The sequence below is a fragment of the Orycteropus afer genome, unplaced genomic scaffold (genome assembly GCF_000298275.1).
Source record: "Orycteropus afer afer isolate SDZICR_OR568_19922 unplaced genomic scaffold, OryAfe1.0 scaffold00140, whole genome shotgun sequence".
Classification (NCBI taxonomy): domain Eukaryota; kingdom Metazoa; phylum Chordata; class Mammalia; order Tubulidentata; family Orycteropodidae; genus Orycteropus; species Orycteropus afer.
The window spans coordinates 4,429,329-4,446,393 of record NW_006921727.1 but is presented as its reverse complement, the minus strand read 5'-3'; the positions used below and the strand labels follow the sequence as shown (position 1 = coordinate 4,446,393).

The window sequence follows — 17,065 nt, the reverse complement described above, 5'->3', positions numbered from 1 at the left end:
ACCATTAAATGTACAACTAAAATGTAGAGGAAAAAAAAGAATTTTCCTTCATAAAGAAGAAGTATGTCAATTATTAGGATGGTCACAAATATTCTGGTTCCCTTCCTTTGTGAACACAAAGGAAGCTGATTATAAAGTTTTGCAATTAGCTTTGTTAACGTTTAGTTGCAGAAAAATGTTTGAACAGACTAAAATAGTTTACAAAAGCAGTCACATTTTTAGAAACTAAGAAAGTGAGATCTATTAAAAATTTGCTACTGTTTTGGTTCTTTCATTACATGAATAGAGTTACACTCAGTAAAATCATCTTCACAATTTCAACAATATCCCAATTCAAAATGGCAAACATCTCATGATTTATTTACTTTAGAATGTAGCTTACTATTTTTGTCTGTTCTGGGATTAGGAATAGAAAGAATTTCAAGAGAATAAGCATAGTATAATCGCTTCAAGATTAAGTACATTACCATTTCATGACACCATATTTTTATAAGTAACTCTTTACTATTCCTTTTTCAAAATATAATTTTAAAAAGTGCAAAACTAAGGCTGTGGAAGTCCTCCAAATAAGAATGGTCACTAAAAGAAATTTCCCCTTATATTCCATTCCTTTTTGGCAAAAACAAAAACTAATCCCAAACAAACAAAAATATTCCATAGTTCTCAAAAAGTAGCACTGTTCTATACAAACACCTGCTACTTCTAAGTCAACTGCTTTCATGTTTTAATTCTTTGAAGATGTGAATGAATTAAAAAGTGCATAAAACAAATGTCTTTTTGTAATACTTATGGAGGTATCATCATAGCATTAACTATAACTTATGCTTCAAAGAACAAATGCTGACTAAAAGCTGAGTAGTTCTGTCAACATTTTATAATTTAAATAAAACCATTTAATTAAGACACTAACTTATCATACTAGAGCACTGAAGTTAAAATTTTTTGGAGAACCTTTAAAGAAAAAAAAAAAACCTGGTCTTCTACTCTTTTTTCACTGTAATTTTATAATTAAAAAATTACTTGCATATCAGCTATATAAATTACAAAATGTAATTTTGTACTTTTATTACATTAACTTTTTTTTAATTTCCCAAACCATATTATAGTTTCTGCTTATATTTGGTTCCTTTTTTAGTTAGCTGTTCATAGTTAATGATTACCTCCTCCTCTTCCAGCCTCTTCAATGAATCACCAGCAAATTTAATATATTGTGTCATGAGGGTGACCAGAGCAGTGTAACGGGTCCTTAGGTCCATGAACTACAAGTAAATAATGACAATATAATTTGCAGTTGCCTTGATGAGTTAAATGAACTTTAAGTAATAATTATAATATTAACTAGGCTTTGAGGCAATAAAACACACAACTCTCCAATTACAAATGGTAACTAGATAGGAATGAGTTTATTATTGTTGTGCAAACCATATTAAGTAACAAATATCTTCTAAATTTAATCGAGAAGTACATAAATTTTCCTCTGCCATTAATACCTGATTTTGAATAAAGATTATAATAGGAGTTTTTCACTGTCTTCTTTTCTCCTTCCCTTTCCAGTTCCTTCCCCACTTCTTATCTCTCTCTGTCTCTCTCTCTGTCTCTCATACTTTTATTACCTCTTGAATAATGAGATCTGCTGAGCTCTGCATTCTTCGGCGTTTTACTGGAGATTTTTGTTGTGAATCTACCATGGCTCGGTAGGTCATTGTTTGTAATTCATAGTCCTGTATAAAGGAATCAATAAGATTGAATTAATTCAAGCAAAGCACTAAAACTTGGTCCTACAGTGATTCAACACAGAGAACTGGAGCCTAGCCTAGTTTCACTAAATAACTCCAAAGAAAGTACTACAAAATTACATTTTCAGGAATCTATCCAAGCCTGGAGATGTTTCCAAGGAAGTGATAAAATCAGAAACATTTAGAATGATTTAAAAAAAAAAGTTTCCAAATCTATTTGGAAGTTCATGGAAACATTTCTTACAACTTTCTAATTATAGTCAGCCTCCTTTTCCCTAACTAGACAATGAAACTATACATCTGGAAGGCTGAAGCTGAGAAGTCATTAACAAAGAGTTCAAAAAGTTTGAGAAATGCTTCCTAAGTTAAAAATCAGAAATTCTTCCATGGTATTCTCTAGCAATGTTAAGAGAGGGGAAAAAAGAGAGAGAGAGAGAGAAAGGAAAAAGTGAATGGAGACCAGACCAACTTCAGAATTATGTATTTATTCTGGATTGTCTAGGTCTGAGGAGCAGGGAAGGTGGAGGGGAGAATGAATGAAGGAATAAGGGGCCGCCATATGACTCAGATTTTTCATAGAATTATAGATTAAATGTCAAAAAAGGTTCAAATGAAGATTCTCTCTTTTACTTTTAACACAGACATAAGACTTGGAAATGCTTTAAAAATACACAGCAGAATCACAAACCTGAATGTTAATGTAATACAAATACTCCAACCTTCTTACCTTCACTGTAGTTGAATAGTGTTCTGCATATTTTTGGCATTCATCCATTTTGCTGTGTTTCATTTCTATTTCAGACACCAGCATCTATAAATACACCGTTCAGCAGATAAAAGATAAGGAATTCTATGCTATACTACTACCCACTTGAGATGCTCAGTAGAACTAAGAAATATCTACATCATTTAATAGTATAGCTTCTTAGTCCTTTGAAGTGAATATTTAATTTGCCTTATGGGTACATGACAAACATACAGATTAAGCCATTCTCATGGGGCTGCTAAAGCAGAAATTACTAAACTTCATAGGAATTATACAATAGCAGACTTGAAGTCCTTGGCCCTCGAAAAACTCCAGATCAAAACAGGGCTATAACTTACTGGCTTCTAAAGATGGAATACAAATCTCAAGGCATTCAACTCTGTCAATTTTCTACTACTAAGCATTTTTATTTATTTAAGGTCCCACAAAACTATTGTAGACAGCAAAGTATCGAAGAGATTTTCATACCTATAATTAAATGATCATCAGAAATTTGAAAATTGTTCCTTATTCCCAATGCTTTCAAAATTAACTTCTAAGAAATCAAAATAAATGACTATGTAGATTTGGGTTGCAGGACTTTAATATCTGTGATTTACTCCCCACCTTGCTGACTTTTTCTTTTAATATGGGAAGGTAATGACTAATAAAGATAGGCTTGTGACCAAATGCAGACACACCCTTAATACAAGGAATTGCTGTTACATACCTTCTGTTGATTCAACTGTGTGGCTAGAGTTTTACTATTTTCAGGCTGATTTTCCTGAATCTTTCTCTGAGTAGTTTCAACTTGCTGGATCCAATCATCTAAAGGGTGATAGGTGTCTCTGTAGCACTTCAGAGATTTGCCAATGCCTTCTAAGTCTCGTAACCTAGAGAATAATAAAGAATAATCATAATTTCCAACAGTCCAATAGGAAGGTGGAGGGTGTAGAGATGAGGGAAGAGGCAAAATAATTGCACTACAATGCATTAAGCACAGCAATAGGAGTATGTATAGAGAATTCAAGGTTGCTCCATACTGACATTGGGTTGAATAATATAAACATTTTGCCCTGGGATCCAATTTATGCAACTTAGTGGTACTGATTATTCTAGGGGCAAGTGCAAGAGCTTAAAGTGAAAAAGCAGAAAAACTATAAAGTTAACCTTAATTATTACTAGTCAGCATGTCCTGAATAGCCAAGGCTTGCATCAAATGGAAGTTCAACTTGAAATAACGACAAGGTAGTTCAGTAAATCAGTAAGTTATGATTAAATACCTAAGTGTCTATGATTTTAAAACTCCTACATTAAAACTATTTTTCATGTATTTCACAAAGAGATATTATATATTTAAACCTAATTTTATTTCTCAAGTATGACATTGTATCATAAAAGTATTTTATTTTTATTAACATAAACACAAAAATGAGTAAGAAAAGACATTATTCCGTTTCTTTTCAGATGAACCCCCAAACCATCCCATTTCTTTGTTGTTTTTAATTTTAATCTCTGGGTGAATAATTTTCACTTTATCTTCGGTTATAACGAACATCAGGTTATATCAATTTCTTTGTATCTCATACGTATAGTATAGATTGCTCTATGGCTGGCTTATAAAATGCATGGCCATGCTCCTACTAAGTCACAGTTATTTGAAGTAATATATGAAGTTCGTAGTAATTAGATTAAATTGCTTTTCCTTCCAAAAAAGCAAATAAACTAACTATACAAATACCAGAATAGATCCAAAGTTTTAATGACACAGAATTGAAAAATACATATTTTGAAGTTGAATGTCTTGGTGAAGACCATCACTATATAAGAAAGAAATATAATGAGGGAGAGTTCTTAAAATTAACATAATTAACTATGGAAGTAGAAATAAAAAATTACATTTACCCTGTCTACACAGAGATTAAATCTGTGCTAAAACTGCACAAAAAGTATACTAACCTGTTGTCAATCTGAACATGAACATTTTGCCATCTTTCCACTAACTGATCTGCTTTTTCTTTGTGCCAGTCAAAATCAAGGTCTCGCTCTTTATATGTTTTAAACATTTCATCACTGATGGCTTTAGCCTTCTGCAACTCATCCTCCAGAGCATGGAATACCTCTCTCTTTTCATCTACTTCAGATCGCCATCGCTAAAACACATTAATGGTTAACAGTTATAAAAATGTGTCAACCAATCACTGGGTAAACAGATAATTTACCTAACTCTACAATATATTTGGTATAAAATCACATAAAGAAAAGAGAATGTCTTTCATAAATAAAAATATATTCACAGTTGAATCATATAAAATTGCCAATATTTAACATTAAAAAAAAAACTATTCTATACAGTTGGCCTATCATCAGAATAAATAAAATGTTACATAAGCAATGCTACCTTAAGCAAAACAAGTCTTTTTTATTATTTTAAGAAATACCTACCAAATCTCAGTGTTAAAAAATGAATATATGCATTAAATATCACTGAGATAAGTTCCCACTTAGTTTGCAATGAATAGTTTCTCAGTGTTTTACATGTAGAAATGTAAATAGAAATGAGTACAATTTCCAACTTTTTCTTTTCTTAGATTAACTATACTTAGCTCCTTGATTTTTTAACATAACTGCCTCTTTTTAGCAAGTGAATCTATTATAAAGAATTTAATGTCAGTTTCAACTCCTACTGCTAACAACATGAACTGATCATAAACAGTTATCAAAAGGTACAAACTTCAACATTAAGAACTCTCTGAAAACATATTTATAGGTAACTGTGATACTACAGAAACATAAAATAGAGCAAATATAAATACTTTGAAAAGCACATACTTAATGCTTGACATTTGAAGAGCTGAGCTATGTGTCAGAAAAACACTTTTACTATATGATTTTTAAAAATAACCAAAGTAAGACTCAACCTTTAAAGTACTTATTAGATTTTCAATATTATTCTTGTCAGCTATAACTGCTTCTTCTTCACACAGTTTAGTTTCATAGAGCTTTACAAGGGCTTCTGCAGCTTGAGTATTTTTTAACACCAAATTAACAGTTTTCAACCTAAAAAAAAGGGGAAAATAAAACAATAGCCTCGTATTAAGAAATGATTTATTTAATGCATTTATTCCTGAAGCATGATTATGACATAGTATTAGCATGTTCTTCACTAGAAACACTCGTCTTAATAGACATGTGTCCCAATCCATGCCCTGCCCACAAGCAGAATTTAGCAAGGGATTTCAACATAAGATGGCCTTCTTTCAAATCATGTTTAGCCCACACTTGCGTGGAATATTCTGTAGGTTACAACATCTGAGCTACTAAAACTACAGGCAAAATGTAGGAAGATAATTTAGTGGACCCTATCTCTGAGGAATATTTCCTTTAAGTATATTTCTATAGAAATACTTAACATATTTCTTATTAAGGCAAAATAAAATTTAATGGTTATATTAATAAGAATGAACCTTTCAAAAATTAACAGCAGTTACATACTTATCTATGTAGGTGGAAGACATAGAATAGACTTGGTTCATGTTCTGAATGACCACATTGAGCTCAGAACGTAACGTAGGAACTGATGGAGAGGTTGCCGCTTGACAGAAAAATTCTTCACATTTATTTGTGATTGTTCCCAAATCATCTTTAAGTCTCTCCAACTCTTTCTTTAGTTTCTTTAAAATGAAGAAAAATATAGATAACAGGTTAACATCCCAGATGGATCTTCTTTCTTACAACAATTTAAAAACACACATTTTACATTATGATCATTGGCATGAAAATTATATATTCTTCACTTCTTCATCATAGAAAACTAAATCATGGGATTCAGTTTTATAATTAATAATTTCCTTACTGCCCATTCATCTCTGTAAGCCCAAATATCTAACAGTGCAGATGATTGACACATAATGACCATCACTTGTGAGAAACCAACATAGCCTCCATCACAAGAGATAGGAGGGTCCACTACCTGTGTTTACCTGAGTCAGAGGCATAACATTTGAATTACAGAATCATTGTTTCCAATCAGCGATAAATAATCAGACCTTCTAAATTGACCACTGTGTAAGGGAGATATCTCAGGGGGCAGGAATGGATAGGAAGGAAGGAAAAGGTTACTACAGGGAGGATATGGGAAGAGAACTGTTACATTGTGGGGACTGCAGTCAACTGCATGAAACAAAATGTGTATGAACTGCTATATAGAAAAGGAATTTGCTCTGTAAACTTTCACCCAAATCACAATACAAAAAATTAAAAAACAAAACAAAGTGACAACTGTGCAAGTGGAGCATGTCTTAGGAGTTGACAGTTAAGGTCACTAAACCAGAATAGTTGCCATTGAGTCAATTCTAACTCATGGTGACCTCATGAGTTTCAGATTAGAGCTGTGTTCCACAGGGTTTTCAATGGCTATAATCTTTCAGAAGCAGATTGCCAGACCCTTCTTCTGAGGTAGCTCTGGGTGGACTTGAACCACCAACCCTCTGGTTAGTAGCCAAGAGCTTAACCATTTGTGCCACCCAGGGGACCCTTAAGGTCATTAAGAGAGTAATTTATCTTAATTTTTTCCCAACAAATTTGTAAATCTCACCTCCTGCTCTGTAATCCTGAATACACTTTCATGCAAATCATCTCTTTCCAGTGGAGTTCGGATCTGTCTGATCAACCGATCTTCACAGTTCTCTAATCTAAGTCTAATGTTTCGAACTTCAGAGATGTAGAGATTATAAACTGATTCTTCTTGCTCCTCTGAGAAAGTAAACATAATGTTTAGAAACTATCTCCTTTTCTATCTCCTGTATGCTCTTGATCATGTTTTAATCTGGCAGTCTTACAATGACCGAAACAGTTACCCAAACTCATGTTAGCTGTTATCACCACAATCCCATTCTCATGACATAAACCTTAAAACTGTGGATATTACAATTTAATGAACTGTTAATAAGATTTCCCTAATGCTGTTTGAAGTACCAATTTCTGATTTATGATACATAAGAAAAGTTTTATATTGGTCTATTTTGTGTTCCCATTGATGTGAACTTTTATTACTTTCAGAGTAATTATAAAAATCAAATATAAAATCCTTAAAAATGAAAGGTAGATAAAAAATGTGTTAATGTTTAAGATTTAAAAGAGAATTTTGTTAATAAAACATTCTAAGTAACATCAATAGAATTCAGAATAAAATTTATACTTAATGAAAGTTAACTAGACAAATCTTTTGCTTTAACCCCTGTATAAAATCCAAATTTGATATATTGGAAAATGAGTAAATCTTTATGAAACCTAAGGATCATCATTTTGAGTATTACACTGCAAAAGCGTAATAATGTTGGAAATGTATATGTGGTAAGGATTCCTTATTTGCCATATTATTTGATGGCACAACTTTTCATTAATTGATCAGTTTGGAATAAAAGAATCCTTCCTTGCATGATCCCACCTGAAAAACGCATTTAATGTGTCTATGTTAATGTATCAGTTGTGTCTACGCTGAGTGATATAATACACCTAAGACTGAGATTCCCACTGAGAGCAGAACATGGGCTGTACTAAATACCTAAAGGAAGAAAAAGCAGGAATTCATATGCATTACCTCTTTCTGCAGATTTAAGAAGCTCTTGGTAATACTGCTTACATACATTAACCTCCTTTTCCAGTTGTGTTATATCTGAGCCTGAAAATACTTGGGATTCCTGGCTATCTTCCAGGAAGTCTTCAAAACGAGACTGTAGGTTACTCAGAACTGGCTGATGTTCACCAGGTAACATTGTCTTTATCTAGAGAAGGCCAAAGATCCATGTAGTTAAGTGATTATAGTCCTAAGATTCAAGTTTAAATGACACAGATCTCAATTTGGTTTCATGGCATATGTTAGTTTATATAAAAGTTATAAATAGAAGAATCATTGGGAATTAGTTTTCATTAATAATTTTAGGCTTTAAAAGATGAGAAAAATCAAATCCATAAAAATCAGTAAGTGAAACCAAACTATACATATCCCTGCATGTCAAATACTATGTCTTATGTCCCTACCAGAATGCAAGCACTGAATAAAATCCGTGATCTACAGATTTCCCCCAATTCTCACAAAGTGTCATTTATGGCAGGTATATATATATATATATAAAATATCTATTGAATGAATGAAAATTAACGTGGATCCATCCTCTTCTAGAGAAGACACAAACTCTACCCCACTCATGACAACCCTAGTGGGTTGAAGTGTAGCTACATACTTACTGAAGCCACATTGCTAGCTCGGATTCTGTCAATTTCATTGATGAGATAATGCCAAGATACCACACTCTTCATGTTTATGTGAGACTCATGCCAGAGAGTCAGGACATTTTGATACTGTTGTTCGATTCTGAAAATGTGAAAGAAAACACAGATTAAGTATTTTCAGTCCCTCTGAAAATATGTAACAACATCCCATATTTGCTATGGCCTCCGGACAGATCTTGTGGGTCAAATTATTTACTGTATCTTCAATCCTGAAAACGAGTTGCCTTTGAATCGACACTAACTCATGGTGATTCCACACGTGTCAGAGTAGAAGTGTGTCCCACAGAGCTTTTAATGACTATGATATTTCAGACGTAGGTTGCCAAGCCTTTCTTCCAATGTGCCTCTGAACCACCTTGGAAACCAAGTACTTAAAAGAAGCCACCCCAAACCAGCTGTATGCTTTTAGCTACCACATACAAACCTGTTTGCAAAGTCAACTGCTTCTTTGTTTGGTGGAGGAACTGTGAAACACACAGATGGCACCATTGCCTCATTCCCAGTTGGACTAATGACCTTCCATTTAGCACGATGACAGTTATTTGCCAGTACACATTCGTCATCTTTGAAAATTGTTATCTGGTTTCAAATGAAGAACAGAATAACTAAATTAAGACACTGTTAATTTTTTTCCATACCCAATCTTGTAATTTTTTGTGTGTTTTATTTTTTGAGGTGGAAAAACTTTTTACCACTAATAAGAAATATGATCCCTTTTTTAAAAAAATTTATGAATAATGACAGAAATTGCTTTGTTTCTAGGAGTTACAAGTACCTCAATTTGTCTGTAGTCGCAGATAGCTTTGATTGGAATAGAAGTTTTGAGTGGACAGTCAGGATTCCTTGGCTTCAGCTGAACTATTGTTTTTGCTCTCCCCATCAGGCTTGCTACTGTGCTCTTATACTGCAAAAGTTCTTCTTTCTCTTCCTGAGTAATAATGAAGATGGATTTTAAAGCACACAAGACCTATACCCTCCATTCCTTCAGGGCTTTATACAAATGAAAACTGGTCAGAGAAGGTTTCCCTGACTAAAACCAAGCCAAACCCACTGCCATCGGGTTGATTCTGACTCATAGTGACCTTTAGGACAGAGTATAACTGCCCCATAGGGTTTCTCAAGCTGTAAATCTTTACGGAAGTAGACTGCCTCATCTTTCTCCCATGCAGAGGCTGGTGGGTTCAAAACTGCCTCACCAGAGCTCCTTTTTCCCTAACTAGCCAGTCTAAACTTTCAACCCCTCTCCACCTGCTTCTCAAACTTCCTCTTTCCCTTGTTTTTTGGTTATCTCTTTAGCATCTACAAGTATTTAACATACTGTATTTTTTTTTTTTTACTTATTTATCATGTTTATTGTCTAATTCTCCCCCCCCCCAAAAAAAATCACATAAATACCACTAGAGCAGGAATTCTTAGTTCTTTTGTTCTATATTTCCAACACCTAAAATGGTGCCTGGCATATAGAAAGGGCTTAACAAGCATCTGCAGAATGAATGAATGAACACAAAGAATAGAATACCACCACTTAAAATATCAAGGAAGATATCAACACTTCTGTTGTATTGTTTACCAAAAATACAAAAACTGAGTATTTAAATGATTGACTGAATGAAGTGGAATTATCAAAAGGACCAATGAATAAAGTTCTGTATATATAATAATATAGTTGTTGTTGTTGTTTGCCGTCGAGTCGGCCCCGACTCATAGCGACCCCTCCTTGGGTTTCTGAGGCAGTATCACTACGGAAATAGGATTGCCCAACCTTCCTTCCGAGGAGTGGCTGGTGGGTTTGAACCGCCTGCCTTCTGGTTAGCAGTCAAGTGCCTAAGTCACTATGCTACCAGAGCAAAACACTAATATAATCACTGTTACACATCACTGATGAAATGCATAGGTTTTTGGACTATACCATTGACTCCTGAACAAGGTCTTCGAGCTTGTGAACGCTGCTTGATCTATCACAACTGTACTTCCGCTGAATGGCATCTTTTAGATTCCGTAAGTAATCAGTAGCTTCTTTGGCATCACTGAAAAACTAGGGAAACACAAAACCTGTGTCAGTAAAGCACAGAGTTGTCAAGTTCAGATGTCATAACACTGTGTGTATCCCTCATATATGAGAACAGAGTAAAAGCACAAGATAACTAACAATCACATCCTTCCTTGACCAAAAATGACTTGTTTGATTGACTGACTTATTCATAATGAAAACATTTCCTTAATAATAAACACATTCATAAAGATTTTCTGACATTTTAAGGTGTTTTTAGAGTATTTCTTCCCAAACAGAATGCTTCAATGTATCCAATGGGATATGAAATTAACCTTTACATCCTACAAAGAAAACACTTCAGTTTATCTCACACCACATTAAATTCATGTTAATGTACATTATTATTAAATCTTGAAGACATTTTCTGCAAGACAAGCAACATCACAAAATAATCCACTGAAATGGCAATTTTACTCACATACCTCAAAATATGCAATGTTCTCCTTTACGTGCTGCTCCACACACTGGCAAAGCTGTAAGATCCAGCCCCACTGCGTCTGCATTGCTGCTCTGTAGGCCTAAAAAAGAAAACACAGCCATCATAACTAGCTGGAGAGTAAGGAGGTATGCATACAATGATGCTTTTGATGTTTTTAAAGAACAGAGGGTAAGACTATGTTAACCAAATAAGAGTTCAAAATCAGAGTAGAAATCAAATCTGAGAGGTCTCGCTTACATAAATCCAGTCCTAAAGTTTAAGTATGAACTTTCAAATTAGTTCAGTTGACTTCCTTGAGATTTAAAATCTTTCTAATTTCTTTAAATTTCCTCTTAAAATATATGACTCTGGCTAGTTTTACATGATAAAAGTACTTAAAATTTAAAATGGATGCAGCAGTCCCTCTTATTTAGAAAACCAACTCTCTAATCCATCCTATCCCAACCCTTATATCTATTTTATGGAATCTTCAATATACTTTCTTACATAAGACTTTCCCTTCATCTTTCCTTTCTCTGAATTTTTGTATTATTAGATCATAAAAATGGGAGCTCTGGTGGCATAGTGCCTAAGGCACTTGGCTGCTAACCAGAAGGTTGGCAGTTCAAACCCACCAGCCACTCCTTGGAAGGAAGATTGGGTGATTTACTTCCATAGTGATACTGCCTCAGAAACCCAAGGAAGCATCGTTTTGAGTCAGAGACAACTCAACGGCATATAACAACAACAACAACAGATCATAAAATACACCTTCTAACACAGAAATATGTAGTTCTATAGTTTCCCTCTTTGTTTTTGTATCTAAAACTAGGCCAGAAGCTCTTCAAGGAGGGGGAAAAAATACTTTTTTGCCAAGAAAGGATTTTGGGGACAGGGTATAAGAACAGTAAGAGAAGAGTATGCTCCCATACCAATGTAATTTTTAGTATCTACTACATACATATAACAAAGATACTTGTTTACTTGCATTTTTATTTAATACAAATTCTATCATTCATGAATTCAAAATTATTGTAAAAATTAAACAAACACCTTTTTACATTTCATGTGAAACTCACTGACTTCCTACAGGAGGCAGGCACTCCAGAAGCTTTAATGATTATCTTAAGAAAGATCTGTAACTTTTCTCCTGGGTTTAGAAAAACTCATTCCTGTTATGTTATGCTCAGGCATGCCTTCTGTGTGGAATGTACAATGCAGCACTGGAAATCCGGCAACATTTCATAATCACATTACCGACTCTCTAAAATTAAACTACTTTGAGTAGATTGGCAATAAAAGACATTATTGTGCATTGTTAGATTATTACCAAACCAAACCAAACACACTGCCATGGAGTTGGATCCCGCTCATAGCGACCCCTCCTTGGGTTTCTGAGGCAGTGTCACTACAGAAGTAGACTGCCCAACCTTCTTTCCAAGGAGTGGCTGGTGGATTTGAACTGCCAGCCTTCTGTTTAGGAGTCAAGTGCCTTAGACACTACACTACCAGAGCTCCTGTTAGATTATTAGTTTCTTTATTATAAAAGATGAAATAGTGTTGATAATTAACTAAATATTATCCACGTATCCACACAAAATACTAGATAGAGCCAAGAGGATCATAAAGATGAATAAGATTTTATTTTACCCCTCTAGAAACTTTAGAAAGTTCTGGTGGTGCAGTGCCTAAGGCATTTGACTGCTAACCAGAAGGCTGGCAGTTCAAACCCACCAGCCACTCCACGGAAGGAAGACCAGGCAATCTACTTCTGTAGAGATTTACTATCTTGAAAGCCCCATGGAGGTCACTGTGAGTTGGAACAGACTTGATGGCAATGGGTTTGGTTTGGTTTAGAAGTCTTTAGCTATAACTAAAATTAACAACATTTCTACAAAAAAGTAATCAGGTTCATACTCAAATTTTCTAGATGTAAAGTCATATGTTACACAAAAGAAGGTCATAGATAACATTCTTCATGAGGCCTAGGATTGTATTAATCTTTTGTGTCATGATGACTCTCATGAGCAAAGATTATCAAATTCCTTTTCTAGGTGATAGTTTAAAGCATGTCACCTTTCAAGCTGTGCCCTCTGGCAATATATCTCATCTGCCCATGTTGCTACTCCTCAGCCTCATAAATCCCTGCCCCTTTTCACATTTAGAAAGTCATCAACTCTATCTACTCTATATATCAGGCCAAAAAACTAAACTCACCACCACCAGATGGGTGGTCTGAGGAGTTCCTTGCCAATTCTTTACTGCTATATTTGAAATACGGTTCAAAAATAAGAGGTTCCTGCATGGTACAAACAATGTGCAATCATCTACTAACCTAAAGGTTGGTAGACACACGGATAACCCACCCAGTGGAACTGTGTAAGAAAGGTTTGGCAATCTGCTTCCATAAAGATTATAGCCCAGAAAACTCTATGGAACAGTTATACTCTGTAACATATGGGGTCGCCTTATGTCAGAATTAATTCAATGGCAATGACTTTGGGTTTTTTGCCTTTTCTTTTTTTGTTTGAAATATGCAGTCTGCACTATGAGGCCATGCCAGGACAATGTCTCAACACACCTACAAAAACAGGTTATAAATAAAATTATTAAACAAAATACTAATAGCTACTACTTCCTAACAGCATACTATATATCAAATACTGTATTAAGTGGTAAGCATCCATTGCTTTTTCTCATTGTCACCACAACCCTATTGGTTAGAAACAGTTTTCTCCACTTTTGGCAGAAAAATGAGGATTAGTGAGATCATGTAATTTGCCAAAGTCACACAGGCAGCAACAAGTAAAATGTCAAATTTGTAAAAGCAAAGCCTTTTGTCTTTACAATAACACATCTACTCCTCAGTCACAGGTCACTTTATTCCAAGTGATGAGTGACAAACTAGAGAGCAATAAACCAAAGGCAAGAATCAGAATGATTTGCCAGAATTGTTATTTTTGAAATTAGGCATATTGCTATTAAATGTTCATAGTTTATATTTTTCTATTTATCAGCAATAAAAAAATGTGAAGAGCAATAATCAAATGTCAGTGTTTAATTCAATCACAACTGCTAAACCTTCTGCCTTACCTCAATAGTTAACCGGGCTGGATGGTTTTCCAGAAGTAGCTGCTCTGCTATGTCCTGAACTGATTTAATATTTTCCTCCTTCTGATCAAGTTCTCTCATTAGTTCCTTATTTAAGAAAGAAAAAAAAGAAGCATGTGAGAAGAAGATCTAAACATGAATTACAACTTTAGGTTTCAAATTACAAAGCTTGTACTTACTGCATGGTAATCTTTTTTCCGAGCTATGTTAGTATTTCTTTCACTCCAGTCAAAAGCAACTTCCTCTTCTTCTTTTTCATTCAACCAAATCAGTTCATTAGTTGCCCGAGTTACAAAATTATGGAGTGTATCAAGGTGTCGTTCTTGATTTCTGGATGTATTCTTCAGAAGGAAAATTATTATAAGAATCGTATCTTTGCCATATAGAGATAAGAGAAACACCAGGTTAAAAAACTTACCAAGAGTTTTGCATACTGACTCTCTAATCTGTGCAACTTCTCTGCATAAGTTAGTTTAAGAGGTGCTGTCATCTGGATCTATAGAAAACACAGGATAAAAAAATACTGAGGTTAGGAATCTTAAGAAATTCTAACTCACATTTAGTGGATCTAATATCGACTTACAGGATCTTTAAAAGCAAAACAATGGAAAACTAAAATAAAATGTATACAGATTTTAAACTCACCTCACTGAGTTTAGCTTCTTTAAGACTGGATTCAAATTCTTCAATAGCTCGGTGAACATTTTTATGGTTTTCTAAATGGCTTTCAACACTTGGCAAATCTGATCCCCATTCAGTACGGTCCAGCTGAACCTTTAAACAACAAAACATCAGGTTCAGAAAGAAATAGATAGCAATAAAGCCTGACACTATCAGGTAAATAATCATCTTTTACCTGCATTTCATCCACCCAATTCAAAAGATCCTGAACAAATTTCATGTTTACTTCTTCTTCTGTTAAATTTTGATCCAACAAAGAAGACTTTAGAAGGGGTTTTCGGATCTGCATCAACTTGAGAGTTTGCAATGAATTTGCCTCTACTCCTGAGCTGAAATTTGGAACTAATCCTGATGAGAAAGCAGGTGTATAAGCTGGAGTGACTGATGGAGTCAGGTGGGAAGTCAGGCCTGAGGACAGGCCTGAGGTCACACTAGAAGAGGTCAAGGAGGGAGTTAAACTCTGGGTCAGCCCTGAGTTCAGACTGGGATTTAAGGTCTGTGCAAATCCTGAGTTTAAACTTTGAGTGATTCCTGATATCATGAGCTTCGTCTGTTCTGTCGTTAGCAGGCGTCCTTTACTGTACACTGAAGAACATTCATTCCTTAAGGCCATGATTTCATCACGGAGTTTTGCTACCCTGAAAATGAAGTTAAAAGGGATAAAGTATAATATAAACGGCATATTTCTTATACTTTCTCTTGTTCAAATGTCACATATGAACATTTTATATGTAAGTATATTGGTTATTACAATATTATACATTTTATGTATAATTTTTTTTTTCTATTACTGATCTCTGAAGAAGAAATACCAAATGGTTACACTAAAGCATACACTAAAGCATACTAAAGTATTCATACTTAGCACTCTTACCTTTGTACTAACTGATCTGACTGGTAATATTTTCCATCAATAAGAATCTGTACATCAATTACATGCTGGCGTAAAAGATTCTCACATTCAAGTATATATCCAGCAATTTCTGCTTCATTCTGGAACTGTAGCCCTGATTCTAATCTTTTAGAATCCTGTATTTAAAAAAAAAAAAACCCTGAATAATAACTCTGTGAAACATGCTGCAAAATTAATTTCAAATATAAAATTCCAAATATCGGAACAGAAGCTCAGTTGAGGTTTCTTTGTTTTCACTTTGCTCATTGTCCCTCAAGAGAGCAAACACCAGCTGTAATCTTTAACAAACTTTAAATTTCAGAAAAGAAGAATTAACCAAATATTATACAAAAGTTTTAGTTCACCCAATGCACAGTGACCCCTCTATCACAATCCCAATGGCTCCTAAAATTAACTTACAGACTGAAGAGCATTTCGGGCAAGTATCAGTTTGTCTTCACAAATAACACTGTCCCTCTGAACTCGGCTGGCAATTTGCTGCAACATTTCCAACCTAAAACAAGGAACAAAATAAAATAAAACCTCTCTCTGAAGTTAGAGTTCACCAGTCCTGTAAAACACTGCCCAATGAAAGAAAAACACAATCCCACACTATTGACTCAATACCTGTGTCCATTAAGGGATTCATTGCCGAAGCTAATGCAGGAGTTGATCAGCGTTGGACCACAATTAACTGAGAGAAAATTTTCATTTGAATCAAGACTGGTTCGGGTGCTAGTAGTATTACTAAACACAGAATCACTGCTGTGGTAACTATAACTACTACTATGCATTTTTATTCCTGAAATGATGTTCTTTCTTCAACCATTGAACACAGGCTAAAAAGTAGAAGGTCTGCAAAAGGCACAATATCTAATGGTGAAAGATGGCAACTGAATGTTAACAACTTTAATGGCTCCTTAAATATGCTTCAACATGCATATTCAACATGCAGCAAATAATATGCTGATAGCTATTCAAAAGAATCTCGCCTAAAGCCACAGCTTTGCTAGCTGAGGTTTGCCTTTTGTAGCTTGCATTAAAACCCTACATGTACGGACAAAGGGCCTTGATTGGGGCGTCACTAAAGAAGATATGCCAAATATTTTCACCAAGAGTCATCCAACTGCAACCA

At 34.5% G+C, this 17,065-nt stretch overlaps 1 protein-coding gene across 1 annotated transcript in view; it reads right to left on the bottom strand.

Moving 5' to 3' along the window:
• DST (dystonin) overlaps positions 1-17,065 on the bottom strand; it is a 614,637-nt gene that overhangs the window by 180,942 nt on the left and 416,630 nt on the right. The window contains exons 16-36 of the mRNA XM_042781628.1: positions 16,351-16,444; positions 15,913-16,067; positions 15,214-15,676; positions 15,003-15,131; positions 14,776-14,853; positions 14,537-14,698; positions 14,340-14,444; positions 11,251-11,346; positions 10,685-10,810; positions 9,551-9,703; positions 9,200-9,354; positions 8,731-8,857; positions 8,084-8,267; positions 7,079-7,236; positions 5,977-6,155; positions 5,403-5,541; positions 4,441-4,634; positions 3,212-3,374; positions 2,464-2,547; positions 1,614-1,721; positions 1,161-1,259 (exon numbers count right to left, since the gene is read on the bottom strand). Coding sequence (XP_042637562.1) covers positions 1,161-1,259; positions 1,614-1,721; positions 2,464-2,547; positions 3,212-3,374; positions 4,441-4,634; positions 5,403-5,541; positions 5,977-6,155; positions 7,079-7,236; positions 8,084-8,267; positions 8,731-8,857; positions 9,200-9,354; positions 9,551-9,703; positions 10,685-10,810; positions 11,251-11,346; positions 14,340-14,444; positions 14,537-14,698; positions 14,776-14,853; positions 15,003-15,131; positions 15,214-15,676; positions 15,913-16,067; positions 16,351-16,444 — 3,151 coding nt within the window. The remainder of the gene's footprint in view (positions 1-1,160; positions 1,260-1,613; positions 1,722-2,463; positions 2,548-3,211; positions 3,375-4,440; positions 4,635-5,402; positions 5,542-5,976; positions 6,156-7,078; positions 7,237-8,083; positions 8,268-8,730; positions 8,858-9,199; positions 9,355-9,550; positions 9,704-10,684; positions 10,811-11,250; positions 11,347-14,339; positions 14,445-14,536; positions 14,699-14,775; positions 14,854-15,002; positions 15,132-15,213; positions 15,677-15,912; positions 16,068-16,350; positions 16,445-17,065) is intronic.